This window comes from Physella acuta, unplaced genomic scaffold (genome assembly GCF_028476545.2).
Source record: "Physella acuta isolate Inbredline_101_S28 unplaced genomic scaffold, ASM2847654v3 ptg000283l, whole genome shotgun sequence".
In the NCBI taxonomy this organism is placed as follows: domain Eukaryota; kingdom Metazoa; phylum Mollusca; class Gastropoda; family Physidae; genus Physella; species Physella acuta.
The window spans coordinates 335970-358617 of NW_026731802.1; the positions used below are offsets into that span (position 1 = coordinate 335970).

General features: G+C 37.7%; 2 protein-coding genes across 4 annotated transcripts; one reads left to right on the plus strand and one right to left on the minus strand.

Moving 5' to 3' along the window:
• Window positions 1-1714: 1714 nt before the first annotated feature.
• On the minus strand, window positions 1715-9204 carry LOC131939549 (sialomucin core protein 24). 2 transcript variants are annotated; one of them, XM_059297929.1, is made up of 3 exons: window positions 9145-9204; window positions 5793-6132; window positions 1715-4709 (listed from the first exon to the last, which is right to left on the minus strand). In XM_059297929.1, exons 2-3 carry the CDS (start codon window positions 6040-6042, stop codon window positions 4465-4467), a joined length of 495 nt encoding a protein of 164 aa, XP_059153912.1. In that variant the 5' UTR covers window positions 6043-6132; window positions 9145-9204; the 3' UTR covers window positions 1715-4464. The 2 variants fall into 2 exon arrangements, with proteins under 2 accessions (XP_059153912.1, XP_059153913.1); XM_059297930.1 differs by lacking the exon at window positions 9145-9204 and adding an exon at window positions 6702-6768.
• Window positions 9167-21584, plus strand: LOC131939548 (tryptophan--tRNA ligase, mitochondrial). Of its 2 annotated transcripts, none has more exons than XM_059297928.1 (7): window positions 9167-9203; window positions 14099-14249; window positions 15835-15916; window positions 16181-16261; window positions 16924-17006; window positions 20561-20679; window positions 21099-21584. In XM_059297928.1, the coding sequence occupies exons 1-7, from the start codon at window positions 9191-9193 to the stop codon at window positions 21551-21553; spliced, it is 984 nt and encodes a 327-aa protein (XP_059153911.1). In that variant the 5' UTR covers window positions 9167-9190; the 3' UTR covers window positions 21554-21584. The 2 variants fall into 2 exon arrangements, with proteins under 2 accessions (XP_059153911.1, XP_059153910.1); XM_059297927.1 differs by lacking the exon at window positions 9167-9203 and adding an exon at window positions 11530-11665 and having other exon boundaries at window positions 14047-14249.
• Window positions 21585-22648: the final 1064 nt, after the last annotated feature.

Here is a 22648-nt window from a genome sequence, read left to right on the forward strand (position 1 = left end):
TAGTTCCAAAAGCAAATATGTTAAGCAAGTTCCGAGGTGACAGACAGACAAAGTTTTAAATAAATTTTGTATATTCAGTTTAGGATGGTGGGAGACAGTGGACATGGGTTGGGCCACTGCCCATCCCACCCCTGGAGACAGCGGCATAGCAACCACTCCCAGGGACAAATTTTCAATTTGACGCCCCCCCCCCCTTCCTCCCCCCATATATTTTTTATATTTATAATTCAAAATAGCAGCTAAAATGAGCTTAGTTTGGCGCCCCTAGGGTCAGCGCCCGGGGACATGTGTACCCCCCGCCTCTGCCTGGAGAGATGGCTGATAGAAACAGTGTTGGGGGGGGGGTGATCTGCCTTTGTATGATGACAGGGAGTGCAGGGTAAACACTCGCTAAAATAGCATGACATCCTTCACAAATTAGTGATATTTTTTTAACACTCACTCGCTAAAATAGCATGACATCCTTCACAAATTAGTGATATTTTTTTAACACTCACTCGCTAAAATAGCATGACATCCTTCACAAATTAGTGATATTTTTTTAACACTCACTCGCTAAAATAGCATGACATCCTTCACAAATTAGTGATATTTTTTTAACACTCACTCGCTAAAATAGCATGACATCCTTCACAAATTAGTGATATTTTGTTGATTAGATCTCAAGCTGCTCTGTATTAATTGTTTACTACTATTTATTTGTAGCAATACCTCTAACAATCCCATATTGTACAAATGACAAATGCCTCCTCTTTGGTGGCTTTAAAATGTCAAATGACAGCTGTATTCAATACAGTACTAATATTTTAGGGGGGGGGGGGGTTGATAAAATAGTTGTACTTGTAGGTTCTAATCCATTTTAAATTAGTTTCAATACTTTCATTGAAGCGAGAAATGAACAGTAGTCTAAGTCTCATAGAGATGTCAAATTGTGGGTACGCCAATACATAATAATGCAACAATCTAAAAGAAATTGCTGACTATACTATGAAGAAAAACACATTAACTCTTTACAATGGCTTATTGATATTTGCTTTGTAGTGCAACACCCACCCCCTGTTATCCGAGGGTCTCACACCTGGTGATGTATTAAAATCAATGAGACTGCTGGCTCACACAGCTGCAGCATTGGATTACTCACCATTTGATACATGCAAACACTCATGGGGTGGAGATACATGCAGACACTCAAGTGGTGGAGGTTGGTGGAGATACATGCAGACACTCAAGTGGTGGAGGTACATGCAGACACTCAAGTGGTGGAGGTACATGCAGACACTCAAGTGGTGGAGATACATGCAGACACTCAAGTGGTGGAGATACATGCAGACACTCAAGTGGTGGAGATACATGCAGACACTCAAGTGGTGGAGATACATGCAGACACTCAAGTGGTGGAGATACATGCAGACACTCAAGTGGTGGAGATACATGCAGACACTCAAGTGGTGGAGATACATGCAGACACTCAAGTGGTGGAGATACATGCAGACACTCAAGTGGTGGAGATACATGCAGACACTCAAGTGGTGGAGATACATGCAGACACTCAAGTGGTGGAGGTTGGTGGAGATACATGCAGACACTCATGGGGTGGAGATACATGCAGACACTCATGGGGTGGAGATACATGCAGGCACTCAAGTGGTGGAGGTTGGTGGAGATACTGATGTCAGACACAAACACAATGATGAAAAAATTACAACCAAACAAATGGTAAACTGATACTTTTTAATAAACTTATCTGAACAAACTAAAAATCTGGCCACTGTGACCAGGGCTATGACTCAGCTAACAACAGCCTTTATAATATGGCTTATATCATCAAGTAACCATATACAAGTTCCCACAACATTATAGGTTAAGCTTAACACTAACTACATTTGCACACTTATTATTAACTAATATAGGGGAGATCAGCCACCATAAAGAGAAACTTGTATTGCTACATTTGAACTAATCACCATTAACAGATGGCCCAGAAGAAAAATATGGAGCAGATTGAATGTATACACAGCCACCATTGATACAAAGAGAGAACTTTCATTTTGTAATACAGAAGGATGAAACTACAAGGCTGGTAATAGTTGTAAATCTAAACTGATTAAACGACTTCCCAGAGGTTTTAAGAATGAAGTAACAAACTTAATTAGGAGAAGTTTCTAGATTTTATCTTTAATCTAGAAATGTTTTTTTCACAGTATAATACAATAAAAATACTGAGAGCAGCATCACAATTATTATTATGCATCACAAAAAAGCTTATGAGGTTCTAACATTAGTGTCAAAACACAAGAGGGCAGCACTAGGACCATATGGCCCAGGACTAGGACCATATGGCCCCTGACTTCTGCATGGGATTTTTGGGCTTCTTTACATTGAAATTTTAACAGAGGAATAAAATATACTGTGAAAAGAAAAACAAATGATACTGATTTTTAAAAAGCTTAATATTTCTGAAAGCAGGTTCAAGTTGTACAAAATGAAAATGTCTTAGAAAAATGTTGTAGAATTATGGAACTAAAAAATGTGCCAGCTGACAAAATGTAAATACCATATCAAAATAAATATTTCATGAATCGTTTAAGTAGGAATACAATTCTCTAAAACAGATCAGACAAAACCCACTGACTTCTAAAGGAATGCATAGATTAGAGTGTAGTAAGTACAAAACAAAAATTTAAAATCACAGATTCCTTCAAAAGAAAACTTGTGGTGTTGTCTGGTAAAAGCAGGAAAACATTGACTCTTCAAAACAAAATGTACTTTCATAAATATCTGGCTGAAGCTACGGAAAGATTCACACCAGTTTGAAACTCTTAATAAAAGAATTCACTGAATTAATAAAATACTAAACAGTAACAAGAGGGCTCACTGAATTAATAACCGAATCTTCAACAGGATTGGAAACAAAAATTGTGGAATGCAAAAACAATAAAATTTAGCAGACTTAGATCTATCTAGATCATAAAAAGCTTTTGGCTTTAGTTTCCGTATTTACAAAATGCAACAGGTGATTCATTATATCTTTAAAATTGTGGAGAATGTACATGAAAAGTATAAGTTCAAATAAAAAGGCTGGAAGGTTAAAGGCACTTGTGGCTGTACATAACCAGGCTGTACCAAAATACTTTGTACTACATCCGTGCAGGATATTTCTCCATTGGTCCACCAGTGAGTGTCAACATGTAATAAAGCTACAAGTTACAAGACAACTTGGCAAGTTTTAAATCTTTGTACACAGAGCTCTTAGATAGTAAAATGTCATATCAAATGGAAGTTCAATTTATAAAACTAAAATAATCTTTTCATGTAAACTAATTTAATAAGCAAATTTTTATGCAATATGTAATTTAGTTTCTTGTATTCTGACGAGCTAAAATATTGCACATACTGATGAAGATAACTGAAATTTGTTTTAAAAGTGTCCCTTTTGTTAGGTCATCATGTGGCATGAAAAAGTAGAATTTTATTTTTGTTCTATACCACTGTATCAGAAAAGAGATGCAGTACATTTGATGAAAAAGTAGAATTTTATTTTTGTTCTATACCACTGTATCAGAGAAGAGATGCAGAACATTTGATGAAAAAGTAGAATTTTATTTTTGTTCTATACCACTGTATCAGAGAAGAGATCATTTGATGAAAAAGTAGGATTTTATTTTTGTTCTATACCACTGTATCAGAGAAGAGATCATTTGATGAAAAAGTAGGATTTTATTTTTCCTCTGACCCACTCTAGCAGAAAAGAGCCGGGTACCATTTGATGAGTGAACCCCAAGCAAGGCACATTAAGGCACATGTTCTGCAACATTAAAAAATAAAGACATCACAAGAGCAACAAAGGATGTCCATGTCATCTGGGACAAAATACATGCCAGATCAACGCATACATGGTACATGCCAGATTGAAATTGTTTTTTTTTATAAATGATAGTACTTTTGCTACAAAAACTTGTTTTTATATCTAAAAAAATGTTTTAAAATGTAAACCAATGAACACAGTTGTCCACCCAATTTTGAACAGCTTTTGGCAATGTTAAAATATATGTACATAACAATGGAGTATATTTGAGTTAAATCAGTATAAAATAATAATAGTAACATAGCAATTGAAGGCAGCAACTTATAATAAATTATTCAATGTTTAGAAACAATTGAAAATAAAATCTAAATAAAAAGGGAACAATACAACAGACCCCAACAAAAAATAAATATGTGAAGCACACCATGTGGAAATATGTGACATATGACATAAACAAGTCACCAGCATAATTCTATAACATTATATGTTATTAGCCTCAAGGATAAAAATGTAAAACATTTCAAATCTGGTAAAGAAGAAAGCATAAAATCAACTTTTCTAATATCTTTTTTTCCCCCAAAAATAAAAAGCTTTTGGTTAAATATTTTTTCAATTTACACATCAAGTTTCTCAAATGATTTTTCTTTCAAATCATGTCATTAAAGTGTATGATAGTTCTGGTCTTTTCTAGCATTGTAAAATTTGAGACCAAAAAAGATGATAGCCACCAGGCCAGCACAGAGCACAATGCCACCAATGAATGAAGCGCCATCAAAGTGTTGGCCCCCTGAGGATTCAGCCGCCCCTTGGCTTGTCCCTGGAGCTGGTGTGGAGGTGGAGTTGGTCACATCTGGTGCCGTGCTGCTGGTGGTGCCATTGCTGGTAGTGTTAGATGACTCAGGACCTAAGGGGTACACACATTTTAGATGCTCTTTTAATACCAGATCAACCATTGGTTCACAATATACACCCCAACTTACCATAAAATCTCTACATACCAATTGTGAAAATATACTTTTGTCTCCATGTTAACTATGCTTGTAATAACTACACCTTGGTATCAACTTGAGGTGTATTTAAGACAAGTAAGACAAGTATCAAATCAATGTCAAACACAGGATTTCATTAAACAAAAGCTTTTAGCATTTAAACTCAAACAACTCATATATTCTCAGAACTAACTACTGGGGAGGTTATGCACCAGCTGCATGGAAATAAATATGATGGTAAACAGTAAGACAAATGTACACCTAACATGGTAAACAGTAGACTTGTTAAGACAAATGTACACCTAACATGTTGGTAAACAGTAAGACAAATCTCTTCTTCTTCTTCGTCCTTAATTTTTAGTGTTGAAGGTGATCGAGATTTATCTGCCAGTGGGTTTTGAACTCGAAACTTTGTTCGAATTTATCAAACATGAACTTTTTGCCGACTCGACCACGCCTCCAACACAATTAAGCGGTACGTGTCAACTGGTTATGCGCCATTGAGGCCATTGACTCCGATTTCAGCCTGCTTTTCTTTTTGGATTTGCTTCCATAGCCTTTGTCCAACCAAGAACAAACTACAAGGCAGCAGTTGTTTAATTTTGGAGTTGTCTCTCCTAGAAGAGTGGCTGTCCCTAGCTAACGAGCCTCATCTGCCCGAGGGTTCGAACTCGAGACTTTTTGGTTTAGCAACCATGAGCTTTACCGACTCGACCACGCCGACCCCAGTAAGACAAATGTACACCTAACATGTTGGTAAATAGTAAGACAAATGTACACCTAACATAGTAAACAGTGACTTGTTAAGACAAATGTACACCTAACATGGTAAACAGTGAATTGTTAAGACAAATGTACACCTAACATGGTAAACAGTGAATTGTTAAGACAAATGTACACCTAACATGGTAAACAGTGAATTGTTAAGACAAATGTACACCTAACATGGTAAACAGTGAATTGTTAAGACAAATGTACACCTAACACTAACAACTTACTTGCCACACTGGCAGTTGTAGTTACGTCTGTAACATTGGCTGATAATGTGGTTGTGACATTGACACTCACAGTCGTAGCTTCCCCTGTGCCATTTTGTACAGGCAACACAGTAGTAGAGTTATCTGGCAACCCAGTAGAATTATTTTGTGTGAATGCCACTTGTAGAAGACTTGCAACACTCAACACAGCCAATAGAGAACCTAACAATCCTGATGATGGAGACAGGCCAAAGACGGTCAACAGCTGCATTTTAAGGCTCGTGTCGTGATATGTTAAAAACACAAGAGTAGCGCCTGATGTGTCTGATTGCCTCAAACAGAATTAATCACTGGAAAATCTCTGGGGAAAAAATGCAAACAGTTCTTATTGATTTACTATAGGTGAACCATGAATGTATATGGGTATGGATGCTAAGTGTAATGAATACAATTTTAAAGACTTTTATAGATCACTAGGTAGCTATTAGCATTTTGGATATAAAATACATGTCATCAGGCTATTTATAGTTAGTAGTTACAGGCTATTGACTCCTCTATTGATAACTATTAGCCCCCGACACAATATCAGAGAAACAATTTAATAAAATCACCGCAACACAAAATATTGGCAAAATCTAATTCAACAAATATATGGCTAACGAAGCATCCAAAAACATCACACTAGAATTTCAGATCTCTGACGATAGACTCTCACTAAAATAGGTATATTATTATTTGTGCTAATAGCTGAGAAACTTTTGTCTGCTATTAAAAACTACCAGAACCCCCTCCCCCCCTACCCACAACAAGAGATGGTGGAGGGGTCACTGTGAGGTCACAGTAGTCCAGCCTAATATGTCATAGCATGAACTGTACCATAACTTTTGACCCCCCCCCCCCCTACACAGCCAAACAGCACCAACTACGTACTTGGGGTCATGGTGAGTTCATACAAGTTTAGATATCAGTGACCTTAGGAAGAGCGGGTTAGTCTAGCCCTAGTCGTCAGCTTTGGGCTTTTGCAAAGATTTCAAACACAGTTTGGAGAGTTAATTGATAATACAGGTAGTTAAATAATACATACACTACTACTTACAGCTTCCCTCATAAGGAACAATAGAGAGTAAAAAAAAAAGAGGTCAAGATTTGTATGGCCAATCATTCTTTCATTAAATAATTTTAAATAGTAATAAATAGGCCTACTTGTAACACATTTACAGGGTCAGTCACGCAACAACATAAAAAATGACAGGTCTAACGCCAAATGTAGTATTGAAGTTTATTAAATGTATGGATAACTTCTTAGGTCACTACAATTACTACTACCTTACTCATTACAGTAACACTGTAACTGTAACATGACTGTACTCACTGTACTGTACTCTGGGACTGTACTGTACTGTTCTTTACTATTAATTACATTTTACATTACTTTGATTAGTCATTGAATGATTTTAGGTAGTCCTACATCAGATCTTTTTAACTTAATCTTAGTTAGATTATACTATTACTAAGGCCTATAGATCTAGATTTAGTAATGTATCTAGAGTCTAGAACTCACCTATCTAGATTTACATATAATTTAAATTTAGATCTAGATCTTGAATCGGTAATCTATGTAAAATCGCCCGCGACTAGTAATGTGAAAAACAGGTGACTCATTAAATTTTAATAATTATTTTACATTTTGAGGAGGATTTATGTTTTGAAAAATACAAAAATGTTTCCTTGTTTCATTTATGTACCTGTTTTTAAACAATTGAATTAAAACTTGTCAGTAATAAATGAAGACTAGCGATGTTTCCAACAGATGCAACCATGTTTTTTTAATTGTAAACTTATAATAGCGCAAGATTCAGGGGAAGCCACTCTAACTTACAGATGGCTGCTTTTTTATATAGCTGTAGTGTTTAAAGTTAATTTCTTGCATATAGATCTATTAATATTTAATATATTTAGCCATTGATTTTGGTTTATTATTCAGTTATCTATAATATTAAATATTTAACACAAATTCAAATATATCACATAGGTCCTACTTCTACTAGATCTAGATCTAGAGTAGATTTTCTCACGCGGTCAAAGCCATATTGCGATCACATTCCCGTTTTTCGCTTCGTATAATAATTGTTTGGATGCTTTATACGAAACTACCGGTATCTGCTGTACGCATGTCCATTTCTAAATATATCCAGGTCAAATTCTTTTGTTTTCTCCTTCTGGAAGACAAGTTTTTAAATTTTTAAGTTGAGATATGACGTCAGCCGGTGATCCCAGTTCCCCCGGATGAAAGCACTAGGTCCGGGATGAGACGAATAAAACCAACCAATCAAAGCTGTTTATAATTAGGTTAACTATAAATAGCTTCTACATATGTGTGGGACACAGTAAATACTATAGCTAAGGCTACTAAAGCAACCTGAGAGGTCAAATGGGGGTGATCGCAGCTGGGCTGACGATTCGGGTCGTTTTCCTCGCTGTGTAACCAATGACTTGAGCTAGACTAGCCTAGATCTAGATGCTCTATATTTCAAGCTAAGTCTAGAATCTGTATAGTTTATACATTATTCTGTGGTTTTAAATTATTTCGATCATCTACTTCTTCTAGAACTAGTTTGTGTCTCCATATACAAGCATATCTAAGCAAATGTTAGGTTTTGTCTTGTTAGTAATTGTTACGTCCCTTTGTTATGATTATTAAAATTGCGTCCCTTGAGTTATCACTGGGTCATCCGTGATGTGTTGTTAATAAATTTAATTAAAGTGTTTTTTATTTGGTTTTGCAGTCTATTAATTAATAATACAATCAACAACACGTTTAAAGGTGTAAATTATTTATTTTAGCTATTAAAATTGGATCAAAACGTAAAAACTATGCTTGTTACGCAACAGGAAAATGTGACCGCCGGCAAGAAAAAAAGGGGAAAAAAAGATCGCAAGCAGGCACGTCACTAAAACATGAATATCTCAAATACTATGCGTAGGAATACAAAATGACTTATAAATATTAGAGTAGAATGGCAGCGGAATAACACGGTACTTTCAGTTTGTTTCTGTGTGAAACGGGTACAAAATAGCGCCCGATGAAAATCGGGAGTTCGGATTTTTTTGCTATGTGTGACCGCGTTAGGAAATTTACTCTAGACCTAGATCTAGATTCTATTTTAAAGTGTTAAAGTGTTAAAGCCTGCCTTGACAAATTTGACAATCACAATGAGGTAACTTTTTCGGACATTGCTAGATCTAGCCACGGGCAATTTTACGTACCTAAAACGATAGATTACCCTTGAATCTAATCTACTATTATAGGCCTATTACAAGTATTAGAATCTAAATCTAATATAATAATAATATTAATATATTAAATATTTACCTGCGAGTCCAATCTGTAACTACTGTAAAGGTTTGTTTATACGTGGATGACTTGGCCAGGTACTAAAAGAATTTTCGTGCAAATCATGTTTTCTATTTGGTATTTACCAATTTAGATCTAGGGTAAGTCTATTATCCAACTAGATCTATTAAAGTCTCTATACTCTATATTATTATTACTTATTTTATTAGTCTATAAAAATATGGTGTTACAGGGAATAGTTTATGAATAGCCTATTGTTATTGTTTTTTTTTTAAATTAAACTAACTTTAAAAAGAAACGTGGAATATATGAAGATTAGGACAATCTGATCTTAATACCTGCCTGGTTTATGGTGACCAGAAAGATGCGCAACGGAAAAAAGCGCAAACAGAAAAAAGCGCAAACAGAAAAAAAGCGCAAACAGAAAAATTGTAAAACTATGATTGAATGATAATGCGAAAGCAACATAAAACCAACAACAACACTGATCCAGGGGTCGTCCATAAACGACGTCACACTCTAAGGAGGGTGGGGGGTCCGTAATTTTGTGACAACGTGTGATGAGGGGGAGGAGGGTTTAGGTGGTGTGACGTCACACTTTTGCATTATAAAAAGCAATGTTAAAGAACGAATTTTAGCCGTTATTTCCCGTTTTAGAAAACAGTTTTCGTATGTTGTAATAGAAATTGATTTAAATACTCTATGTTGACAGAGTTCAGACAAGATTTTGGAAAAATATCGATGTTTTAAGAAAAATTCAACTGGAATTTTTTTATTTTTTTGGGGGGGGGGGGGTTGTAGGCTGAGGTGTGACGTCATCTAAGGTCGACCCCCTAGAGCAGTGACTTAACCAAACTACAGTGGTTCGGTGGAGGTCAAGATACACATCCGACTCGCGATCGGATTTTGTCAGTAAGGACAACATAGCTATTAATAAGGGTTCGGTGAATGCGCTTTTGAAACTGGTGAGGTTCGATACATCAAAAAATTGTAAGAACCCCTAATCTTAGAGTCTACTGTGTTAACAAAAAAAGCGCGTCCCTCTTTACTAGCTATATAGATCTAGATCTAGACTCTAGATCAAGTTTTATGTTTAGGAGGGGGGTCCGAAAAAATCGACTTTTGTGGATGAGTGTGGACTGGGGGGGGGGGGGGGGTCGGCTCAATGTGTACGTCCACATGTTGAATTAAACATCAAAATACTTACATTTGAAAATAATTTTTAAAAATTAAAAAAATACACATAAAATATAGGTTATACATTAAGTCGGCATTTCTGTTAAATGGATCAGAAATGTAGCTGTATACTACAGTATACCGCTCGCCTAAGAGAAAACGCGATTTTTGTACAAGCGGGAAGGGGGTATCTTTGACCCCGGTAATTTTTTATAACACTTTTTGGTATTTCAAGTTACTTTTTAAACATTTCAAACTATTGTAACTAATATCATAGTAGGCTTACAATCTTTATTTTGTGTCAAAGCCTAAAATAATGTATAGATATAGTCCTTTTTTCAACAACAGAAATAATAATCACGTTGCAATTTCGATATTTAAATATCAGCGTGTGTATAATGTGCTCGCTTGTTCAGGGCTATCGTTCAGCGCAAACACACAAAAGGGGACAGGTAGTATGGAAACACGTGTAACGTAAAGCTCAGTAAAAGTAATATAATGACATCACGTTGATTATTCCAATTTACCCTAACCTATATAGTCGCTACAAAAGGACATTAAAAAGCTCGATCTGCAGCATCTTTAATAGAATTTTTCTTTTATGGATGCCTGCAATCTCTGACTCTTTATGAAAAATAGTGGGTAAAAGCCTTTAAAATCAAGAGGCATGCGCGACCATTCTTTCATTTAAGAACAATTTTAGATAGTCTTAGCACATTCACGCAACCTCAGTAAATTTACATGCCTTAGACTTAAAGACATTTTGGAAAAGTTGGAACTCGCAATTATTATTTAGGCCTAGTAATAGATGTTACCGAAAATATCAAATCCCTATATAACATTATCAGTTAATAATATAGCAATGTACACATTACACGTTAATGAATCAGTGTTTTTTGCAGCGTGTTTTGAGATGTCTACAAAAGTTTTTGTGGACGTCCACAATGGGGGGGGGGGGTGGTTCGTCGAAAGTGGACGGGGGGAGGGGGGTAAAAACAATCCTTAACATGCAAGGCTTTTTCGTGACACCGCCTTTACACTTGCGATATGTATACCATACATCGCTAGGGAAAAAAACTTGCAGCAAGTAAGTATAGGCCAATATGTTCCGTGGCAGAAATGTTTAGAATGGGATTTAGGCTTACTATGTCGAGAAGACTAGAACCGCTGACGGATAAATTATACAAATAATCGAATATCAATATTGTTTCATTGTCATACCAAAAACACAAGAGCGATACTAAAAATGGCGCTGCCCATGTTTTCTAAATTTTATCATAGGGCAACAAAACTTTGTCTTTCAAAATCCTCTACTCAGTATATATTTTGTTGTGTACATGAAAGTAAATCAGAAGAGAATAAGGTAATAAATTCCGTAAAAAAACACTTTAAATGAACTTGATATGATGAGAGGTTCGCCAATCTGTGTATTCTCGTAGCTAAGCCAAATTAAATGAATGAATGCCGCTGCCGAGAAAATCGGACAAATCGGCCTTTCCCTACCCTCTGCATATTTAACTCTATTTTTTGCATGCTTTTTTTGTGTTTATGTTAACATGTTATACATCATTCTGTTCGTAATTGAATAACCTTTTAAACTATAAGTTTGATTTCAATATGATTTCAAACGTTGAAGAAATCGCCGATTGAATCGCATTTTTTACCCCCCCCCCCCCCCCCCCCCCGCGGCGACATGCCGATTTGGAGGGAGGCTTTTTAAAACAGGGGTGTTACTTTCAGGAGTTTCAGTCTATAGACTCTTTGAGTTTTCGCACTACAACTACAACAGTGAAACTGGGCAGAAATACAGATTAGATGTAGACGTATACAGCGCAGGGGTTCGTCGTCAAAATATATTAAATATCGTACATCAAAATTGAACCAAGTTTTTCTTCTTTACCCTTGGATTGGGGGTGAACGGAAAAAAGGTCACAGAAAAAAAGTCACAGAAATAAAGTCACAAAAATCTTTTTAGAAATCTTTTTATTAATTTGTTAAGAATTGTAAAATTTTGTATGTTTATTGTTGTGGGTTGTATTTTTTGATAGCATAAATTATTTATAGACGTTAAAAGCATTATGATTTATAACAATTGTAAGTAAAAATACTTTACGATAATTAACACAACAATCTCAACTTTTGTTACGTATTTAGTTAAATACGCGGTAGAAAAGTTAATTATAAAAGAAATTTAGGCATATTTTGCCGTAGGCTATTCTCTGGTCGGCCTCTCCTCAGTAGGCATTGTCCGAACATATTTTGTGTTGTTGACGTTATGCGTCAATGACAGCCTTTGAACCTTGTCGGCTTTCTGTTTTGACCCTAAGTTTTGTTATGTAATGAGCGTGATAAATGTGGGCAGTAAAGGTGGTTGAACTAAACATAACTATTGTTGTCATGAGTTGAGGGCAGCAAGTCAGATGAACTTACCATTTCACTGTAATTTAATATTGGTATTTAAAAAAAAACATGATGAAATACGTGGACTTTAAAGCATTCTATTAAATGCTACTAATCTTAAGTTTAAAATAATTACAATCCACATACTTCATAATAAATATTTTTAGATGAATAATAAAAATTCCTATGCGTATACAGCATCACACACATTACATTACATTTAATTAATCCTAGGTTAATTTGCACTCTCTAAATATTTAATACATAAAAGTATTATCAAATATCATGCAAATATATATTTGTGACTTTTTTCCTGTGACCTTTTTTCCTGTGACTTTTTTTCCTACAATCGGATGGGGGGGGGGGGGGTGGTTGATCCAGTCCAACACTTGCCTCATTATGTGAACATCTTCTGTTCTTTTGGCAAGCCCAATCCATCCCCATTTGCATGCTTTAATATCCCTGTCTTTAAGTTGTTGATGTTCGATCTGCCACAGGTAGTTGTTGGACATTTTTTCTGGTCATTTATCTTAATGATAGACATCAGTTTGTGACAAATGTACCACTGTACCGGCACTCTACGGTAGTTTTTTGTTTTTTTTGACTTTGTAATGCACCGCCTTGTAGGCATCAGCTTGTAAAAAAATGTACAGCTGTAATTTAGTTTTTTGTTTTTTTACTTTGTGACCCACCCTCGTCTGGGCCATAAAGCAGTACAATTATTTATTATTTTACTGTAATTATAATTGATTTAAAAGGTCGGAAAAGAAACAGATAGGATACAGCTAATCCACCCTCATACAAGATTATACTTAACTTAATATTAAAGTTAATTAAAGTAATGAACTGTAATGATAACAGTAACATTCCCACTATATATATCTTGATCTGGAACTTACTAGACCTGTAAAAGTTCAGTCAGTACGCTACATACCATAGCAGGCATGACCTCACTTTAGTGACTGCACTTTGTTTGCAGTGGAAGAGGAGATAAAGATCTAACTGTGGTGAGTAGGTATAACACAACCCAGTCACTCTGAATACAACTATGGTAACAGAATCTGATGGGCACACTTCAACTTTAATTCCTTCCAACTTTTACATTTTCCCTTATCTTATGCAGTTTTATGAAACAGGTTCCTTATATGGGAAACTTTGCCAATATGCTAGTGTTCATTGTTAGAGTTTATGGTTGAAATATCTGTGATGCAAATATAACATAAATTCTATTATGAACAGTCATGATCCTTCAAGCCTTAAGGTAAAGCTTATGATTGAAGTAACCTGTGAGACTAGTGATTGTTGCTGTGGCTGACAGAGGGGTTCCCTGTTTTATTTTATAAGGAAAGTAAGACTGCCCCAGCTGAGTGTAACTGTGAGCCAAGAGTGTTTTCAGGTATCCAGCCAACAGGAACACCTCACATTGGAAACTATGTCAGTGCCATTTCCAACTGGGTCAAGCTTCAGCAGAGGTACCCCAACAATGTGTTGCTGAGTATTGTTGATCTACACTCAATCACTGTACCACAGTCAAAGGATGAGTTAAGGTATGACATCAATCATTGTCTTCCCACGCTACAAAAGTTTAAAAGATAATTATATGTGGGATTATTAAACCTTACTGGCAGTAATACAATTTTTTATGTTTGTGTTTTTATACCGGCTGTAAGAAGCTTTTAATTATTATTTTTTATACCAGCTATAAGAAATTATTTCTATGCCGGCTATAAGAAGATATTGTTTTTTATACCTGCTATAAGAAGATATTGTTTTTTATACCTGCTGTAAGAAGATATTGTTTTTTATACCAGCTATAAGAAATTATTTCAATGCCAGCTATAAGAAGATATTATTGTTTTTATACCTGCTATAAGAAGCTATTTTTTGTATAGTAGTTATCATGTTTCATTTCATCATTAATCCTCATCACTCCTGGTGGAGTATAGGGCGGCAACAAATCTCCGCCATTCTACTCTGTCTTGGGCGAGCCACTTTAGTTCATGCCAGGTCTTGCCAGTAGCCTGTACTTCTTCTTCCATCTCTCTCCTCCATGTTCCCAGTGGTTTTTCTCTCTTTCGCTTTCCAGGCGGAGACCACTTCAGCACCATGTTGGGGAGTCTTCTTTTGCTATTGCGTAGGACATGGCCCAGCCATCTCCATCTCCTCATTTGAACTTCTGAGACAATGTCATTTAATCCTGTCCTTCGCCATATTTCCTTGTTCGGGATTTTGTCGTCCCACTTTATTCTGAGGATACGTTGGAGGGATCTTCTTTCAAAGCCTCTGAGTCGGCTCTCTCCTTTATAGTTGTTATAAGGAGCTTTAAATATTTATACCGGCTATAACTACTCTAAGTAGCTTTTAATGTTTGTACTTTGTACTGTCTATATCATCATTATAGCGTTTAAAGATGTAACCACTCCTATCCTTTACACTTGGCTGTGGGGGGATTCCTCTAATATTCTGGCTATTTGTGCCTACCTGACAGCTAATCTTTTCCAACTTTTTTTTATCTTATGACTCGATAACATTTACAAAAAATGTTTAGTATAGGATTGTTGTCTGTGGTGTATAGTTTGTTTGAAGATGTGGCACAACTTTTCCTGTGGTGTATAGTTTGTTTGAAGATGTGGCACAACTTTTCCTGTGGTGTATAGTTTATTGTTTGAAGATGTGGCACAACTTTTCCTGTGGTGTATAGTTCATTGTTTGAAGATGTGGCACAACTTTTCCTGTGGTGTATAGTTTATTGTTTGAAGATGTGGCCCAACTTTTCCTGTGGTGTATAGTCTATTGTTTGAAGATGTGGCACAACTTTTACTGTGGTGTATAGTTTATTGTTTGAAGATGTGGCACAACATTTACTGTGGTGTATAGTTTATTGTTTGAAGATGTGGCCCAACTTTTCCTGTGGTGTATAGTTCATTGTTTGAAGATGTGGCCCAACTTTTCCTGTGGTGTATAGTTTATTGTTTGAAGATGTGGCACAACTTTTCCTGTGGTGTATAGTTTGTTTGAAGATGTGGCACAACTTTTCCTGTGGTGTATAGTTTATTGTTTGAAGATGTGGCCCAACTTTTCCTGTGGTGTATAGTTTATTGTTTGAAGATGTGGCCCAACTTTCTCCGACAGAAAAAACATCCTGAATATGGCTGCCTGCCTGCTTGGATGTGGTGTAGATCCTGCTAAGACAATTCTCTTTCAACAATCAATGGTATGTCACTTTCAGTTGTCGTTTTCTTTATTGTATACTTAACATTACAAATTCAGTAGTCATTTTCATTTAAACAGGTTATTTATGTCAAAGTAATTAATAATCTTGTTAAGTGAACCATAATAGTTATCTTATAATTATTAATGTACGATAGCCAATAGCATTTTCATCCACTGTTTATTCACTACGAGCTGCAACATATTTTAACAAACTCAGTGCTTACTAAATGTTTTTTTGTGTGCTAGTAATACAAATTTGTCTTAGGTACCTTACCACACAGAATTAGCTTGGATCTTATCGTGTCTCTGCACTTTACCTCGAATAGAAAAACTGGCTCAATGGAAGGTAGGGAAATGAGAGGGTTTTGTTGTGGTGTAGTGCTACTAATTGCTTCATTAGAATAAATTCATTTTAGTTTGTTCTTTAGTTTCTGTGTATTTTTTGCTCATCCAGTGACCAATTAAAAATAACAAGTTACATTGGTAAAGATATCTCCCGAAAATTACTAATTTTCCTTTAATTGCTATATTACATGATCAAGTCAAAAATTGCATTGATGGATTAGCATAGAAGGTATAGTTTCTCAACTAGTGACGCAGACATTAATTTTGTTACCTAGTGATTGAATATGGTGGGGCCTTTAAGGATGGCTTTGATGGGATCTGAATGAATGAATTTGGGATTTGAAGGGATGAGTGACATGGATTCTGAGGGCTGAATTTGGTGGGGTCTATTATGTGAATTGAACCTGCAGTATTAAAAGGTTTATCCACAATTTTCAGTTTCACAGTTTCAGTTTCTTTCAAACCTTAGAGATTGAAATATAAATACTAACAATTTGATTCTTTCATACTCTAAGGTTGAACAATATTTTAATTAAAAACCTAAAACAATCCCGTGGAACATGAAAAGTAATATAATATTAATATATAATTGTCTAAATAACAGTATACATAAAAGCACAGACATCCTCAGTAAATAATTTCTTTTATTTCTAATTCCAATAGGACAAGAAAAGCAAGGTAAAAGAACCCAGTGTTGGTCTCCTTACATACCCTATACTGCAAGCAGCAGACATCATGCTTTACAAGTAGGTTGTTGATGCTTCATTTAAAGTCATCCAATGTTAACAGTAGGGGCTAACCAATGTCAACAGTAGGGGGCTAACCAATGTCAACAGTAGGAGGGGGGCTAACCAATGTCAACAGTAGGGGGCTAACCAGTCAACAGTAGGGGGCTAACCAATGTCAACAGTAGGGGGCTAACCAATGTCAACAGTAGGGGGCTAACCAATGTCAACAGTAGGGGGCTAACCAATGTCAACAGTAGGGGCTAACCAATGTCAACAGTAGGGGGCTAACCAATGTCAACAGTAGGGGCTAACCAATGTCAACAGTAGGGGGGGCTAACCAATGTCAACAGTAGGGGGCTAACCAATGTCAACATTAGGGGGCTAACCAATGTCAACAGTAGGGGGCTAACCAATGTCAACAGTAGGGGCTAACCAATGTCAACATTAGGGGGCTAACCAATGTCAACAGTAGGGGGCTAACCAATGTCAACAGTAGGAGGCTAACCAGTCAACAGTAGGGGGCTAACCAATGTCAACAGTAGGGGGCTAACCAATGTCAACAGTAGGGGGCTAACCAATGTCAACAGTAGGGGGCTAACCAATGTCAACAGTAGGGGGCTAACCAATGTCAACAGTAGGGGGCTAACCAATGTCAACAGTAGGGGCTAACCAATGTCAACATTAGGGGGCTAACCAATGTCAACAGTAGGGGGCTAACCAATGTCAACAGTAGGGGCTAACCAATGTCAACATTAGGGGGCTAACCAATGTCAACAGTAGGGGCTAACCAATGTCAACAGTAGGGGGCTAACCAATGTCAACAGTAGGGGGCTAACCAATGTCAACAGTAGGGGCTAACCAATGTCAACATTAGGGGGCTAACCAATGTCAACAGTAGGGGGCTAACCAATGTCAACAGTAGGGGCTAACCAATGTCAACATTAGGGGGCTAACCAATGTCAACAGTAGGGGGCTAACCAATGTCAACAGTAGGGGGCTAACCAATGTCAACAGTAGGGGGCTAACCAATGTCAACAGTAGGGGGCTAACCAATGTCAACAGTAGGGGGGGCTAACCAATGTCAACAGTAGGGGGCTAACCAATGTCAACAGTAGGAGGGGGGCTAACCAATGTCAACAGTAGGGGGCTAACCAATGTCAACAGTAGGAGGGGGGCTAACCAATGTCAACAGTAGGGGGCTAACCAATGTCAACAGTAGGGGCTAACCAATGTCAACATTAGGGGGCTAACCAATGTCAACAGTAGGGGGCTAACCAATGTCAACAGTAGGGGCTAACCAATGTCAACATTAGGGGGCTAACCAATGTCAACAGTAGGGGGCTAACCAATGTCAACAGTAGGGGGCTAACCAATGTCAACAGTAGGGGGCTAACCAATGTCAACAGTAGGGGGCTAACCAATGTCAACAGTAGGGGGGGCTAACCAATGTCAACAGTAGGGGGCTAACCAATGTCAACAGTAGGAGGGGGGCTAACCAATGTCAACAGTAGGGGGCTAACCAGTCAACAGTAGGGGGCTAACCAATGTCAACAGTAGGGGGCTAACCAATGTCAACAGTAGGGGGCTAACCAATGTCAACAGTAGGGGCTAACCAATGTCAACAGTAGGGGGCTAACCAATGTCAACAGTAGGGGCTAACCAATGTCAACAGTAGGGGGCTAACCAATGTCAACAGTAGGAGGCTAACCAGTCAACAGTGGGGGGCTAACCAATGTCAACAGTAGGGGGCTAACCAATGTCAACAGTAGGGGGCTAACCAATGTCAACAGTAGGGGCTAACCAATGTCAACATTAGGGGGCTAACCAATGTCAACAGTAGGGGGCTAACCAATGTCAACAGTAGGGGCTAACCAATGTCAACATTAGGGGGCTAACCAATGTCAACAGTAGGGGCTAACCAATGTCAACAGTAGGGGGCTAACCAATGTCAACAGTAGGGGGCTAACCAATGTCAACAGTAGGGGCTAACCAATGTCAACATTAGGGGGCTAACCAATGTCAACAGTAGGGGGCTAACCAATGTCAACAGTAGGGGCTAACCAATGTCAACATTAGGGGGCTAACCAATGTCAACAGTAGGGGGCTAACCAATGTCAACAGTAGGGGGCTAACCAATGTCAACAGTAGGGGGCTAACCAATGTCAACAGTAGGGGGCTAACCAATGTCAACAGTAGGGGCTAACCAATGTCAACAGTAGGGGCTAACCAATGTCAACAGTAGGGGCTAACCAATGTCAACAGTAGGGGGCTAACCAATGTCAACAGTAGGGGGCTAACCAATGTCAACAGTAGGGGGCTAACCAATGTCAACAGTAGGGGCTAACCAATGTCAACATTAGGGGGCTAACCAATGTCAACAGTAGGGGGCTAACCAATGTCAACAGTAGGGGCTAACCAATGTCAACATTAGGGGGCTAACCAATGTCAACAGTAGGGGGCTAACCAATGTCAACAGTAGGGGGCTAACCAATGTCAACAGTAGGGGGCTAACCAATGTCAACAGTAGGGGGCTAACCAATGTCAACAGTAGGGGGGGCTAACCAATGTCAACAGTAGGGGGCTAACCAATGTCAACAGTAGGAGGGGGGCTAACCAATGTCAACAGTAGGGGGCTAACCAGTCAACAGTAGGGGGCTAACCAATGTCAACAGTAGGGGGCTAACCAATGTCAACAGTAGGGGGCTAACCAATGTCAACAGTAGGGGCTAACCAATGTCAACAGTAGGGGGCTAACCAATGTCAACAGTAGGGGCTAACCAATGTCAACAGTAGGGGGCTAACCAATGTCAACAGTAGGAGGCTAACCAGTCAACAGTGGGGGGCTAACCAATGTCAACAGTAGGGGGCTAACCAATGTCAACAGTAGGGGGCTAACCAATGTCAACAGTAGGGGCTAACCAATGTCAACATTAGGGGGCTAACCAATGTCAACAGTAGGGGGCTAACCAATGTCAACAGTAGGGGCTAACCAATGTCAACATTAGGGGGCTAACCAATGTCAACAGTAGGGGCTAACCAATGTCAACAGTAGGGGGCTAACCAATGTCAACAGTAGGGGGCTAACCAATGTCAACAGTAGGGGCTAACCAATGTCAACATTAGGGGGCTAACCAATGTCAACAGTAGGGGGCTAACCAATGTCAACAGTAGGGGCTAACCAATGTCAACATTAGGGGGCTAACCAATGTCAACAGTAGGGGGCTAACCAATGTCAACAGTAGGGGGCTAACCAATGTCAACAGTAGGGGGCTAACCAATGTCAACAGTAGGGGGCTAACCAATGTCAACAGTAGGGGCTAACCAATGTCAACAGTAGGGGCTAACCAATGTCAACAGTAGGGGCTAACCAATGTCAACAGTAGGGGGCTAACCAATGTCAACAGTAGGGGGCTAACCAATGTCAACAGTAGGGGGCTAACCAATGTCAACAGTAGGGGGCTAACCAATGTCAACACTAGGGGGCTAACCAATGTCAACAGTAGGGGGCTAACCAGTCAACAGTAAGGGGCTAACCAATGTCGCCATTAGCTGGTTGTCTTGTGTACTTGTAGATCCACCCTGGTTCCTGTAGGAGAAGACCAGACCCAGCATATTGAGTTGACCAGAGACCTGGCCAGAGCCTTCAATCGTGTTCACGGGGTTGTTTTTCCTGACTGTAAAATGTTAGCAGGTAACTTTACTTGTTAGCTTGGGACTTGTTGTTCAGATGGTAGAGCGTTAGGCTACTAACTTGAAAGTCTCAAGTTTGAATCCGGGTTTGTGTCAGTAGAACATCCTTGAGTCCACCCAGCTCTGATGGGTACCCCGACTCACATCAGGTAAAGCTAATGCTGCTGAGCATAGTGTTGACTACTCTATACCTTCATATGCAGAGGTCACTGAAACAGGTGAACTCTACTTCACCTACACCATTAGGTTCGAAATGGTACTTTACCTCATTTTTGGGGTTATTATTTTTTTTTTGTTATGTTTCCTACTGTCATAGCTAAAAAAAATATCATAATTATACAGTTGACTAAATTTAAAATATTGAAAATTAGTATTAAAATTAGACCATTGACATTAACTGTACTCTTTCATCTGAATTAGGTGAAGTTTCAAAAATCCGAAGTCTTCGTAATCCTTTAGTCAAAATGAGCAAATCTGAAGCCAATGAAAAAAGTAGAATCAACCTGACTGACACACCTGATGAAATAAGAGAGAAAATTAAAAAAGCTGTCACCGACCTAACGTCTGAGGTGACGTATGATCCAGACAACCGCCCTGGAGTGTCCAATTTAATAGAGATCCACCTAGCACTCAGTGACCTCTCTGTTGATGAGGTGGTGGAGGAATCGTACCTGCAAGCAGAGGATACTGGCATCTACAAGCAGAGACTGGCCCAGGTCATCATAGACAAGCTGGCACCAATCAGACAGCAGATTTTACAGTATCAAGCAGATCCTGGCTACTTGGCTCAAGTCCTACAGGCAGGAGCAGAGAGGGCTTCTGCAATAGCTGAACAAACAATGGCAGAGGTCAGGCTCATGGTTGGACACAGATGACCTCTAGACTAGAATAAAAACATTTTACACATTTCTTTTCTTGCTTCATTTTTTTCATTACAAAAATTCAAAACATTAAAAAAGTTCAAAACAATAAAGTATGAATCCTGTTAGGCTTTTCAATGATTCCTTAAATAGTTGAATTACAGTTACAGCCTGCATGGTGGACTGATTTCGTAAGCTTTTTTAAAGTGTAAGGCCAGTATGACTGATGTATGATTCCATTGATTTTGGAATGGTAGTTGACACATTTGTGAGAGCCTATTAGAAACTTGCAGTCTGATGCATGTGTTGAGAGGGTCAAGTTTATTAGTAGGTATTCAAAATGAAATTTTTATAATGAAATTAAATAAAATTTAACACTTCCACCTGATAGAGACTGTTTTCATCAGAACAGAAACACCAAATTTATTGATGTATGTCCATTTTTAAAAAAGTTATGAATTTTTTAAAACTCAAAAAATGCGTTCGCTTTTTGAACAGCAAAGGGTCTATTTGAGACCCCTACTAACTTCTACAATAACTAAGTTAGAACTCTCAAATTTCTTGCACACACAGCCAGTAATACAAATAGCAAACCCAATTTTTTTCAAGGTAGTCAGACAGATATAAATAGAAAATTTATTCACATAAAAATGAGCCAAAGCACAATTTTACCGAAGTACGAAAAGGGAGACAAAAAGTTAATTTACAGTCATTTATAAAAAATCATAGAAAATCAACTAATTAAGCCACATTAATAATATAAATGTTCTAAGAAAGGAAATTCAAACCATGTTAATATAAAATAAGCAGGTAAAGAATTAATAAAGAAAGTAATTAGCGAGACCAGATTTAGCAAGGTCAGTTTATAAAAATTAGAAATTTCATCCTTTTTCAAAAAATTATTAAAAAATATTTAAGTAAGGTATCTTAATAAATTTTACACAAACTTAAAGCACATGATGTTCTTAATATATAATAAACACAGAGACATAAAATAATCATTCTGCAAAACAATACAAGGCATCCTTCCTTAACGCCCAAAATCAAGAATTTTCATTACATAACATTTTGCAAAAAGTGTTCTTACTTTTAAGAAAGTAATATAAATTG

Bases quoted from the DNA above. Each gene is read 5' to 3' on its own strand.
- LOC131939549 (XM_059297929.1), bottom strand. From the start codon at position 6,042: ATGCAGCTGTTGACCGTCTTTGGCCTGTCTCCATCATCAGGATTGTTA. The intron at 4,710-5,792 runs GTAAGTTGTTAG...TGTACCCCTTAG, and splicing joins TACAACTGCCAGTGTGGCAA to GTCCTGAGTCATCTAACACT.
- LOC131939548 (XM_059297927.1), top strand. From the start codon at position 11,549: ATGGCGCTGCCCATGTTTTCTAAATTTTATCATAGGGCAACAAAACTT. The intron at 15,917-16,180 runs GTATGTCACTTT...AATTTGTCTTAG, and splicing joins TTCTCTTTCAACAATCAATG to GTACCTTACCACACAGAATT. The intron at 17,007-20,560 runs GTAGGTTGTTGA...GTGTACTTGTAG, and splicing joins GCAGACATCATGCTTTACAA to ATCCACCCTGGTTCCTGTAG.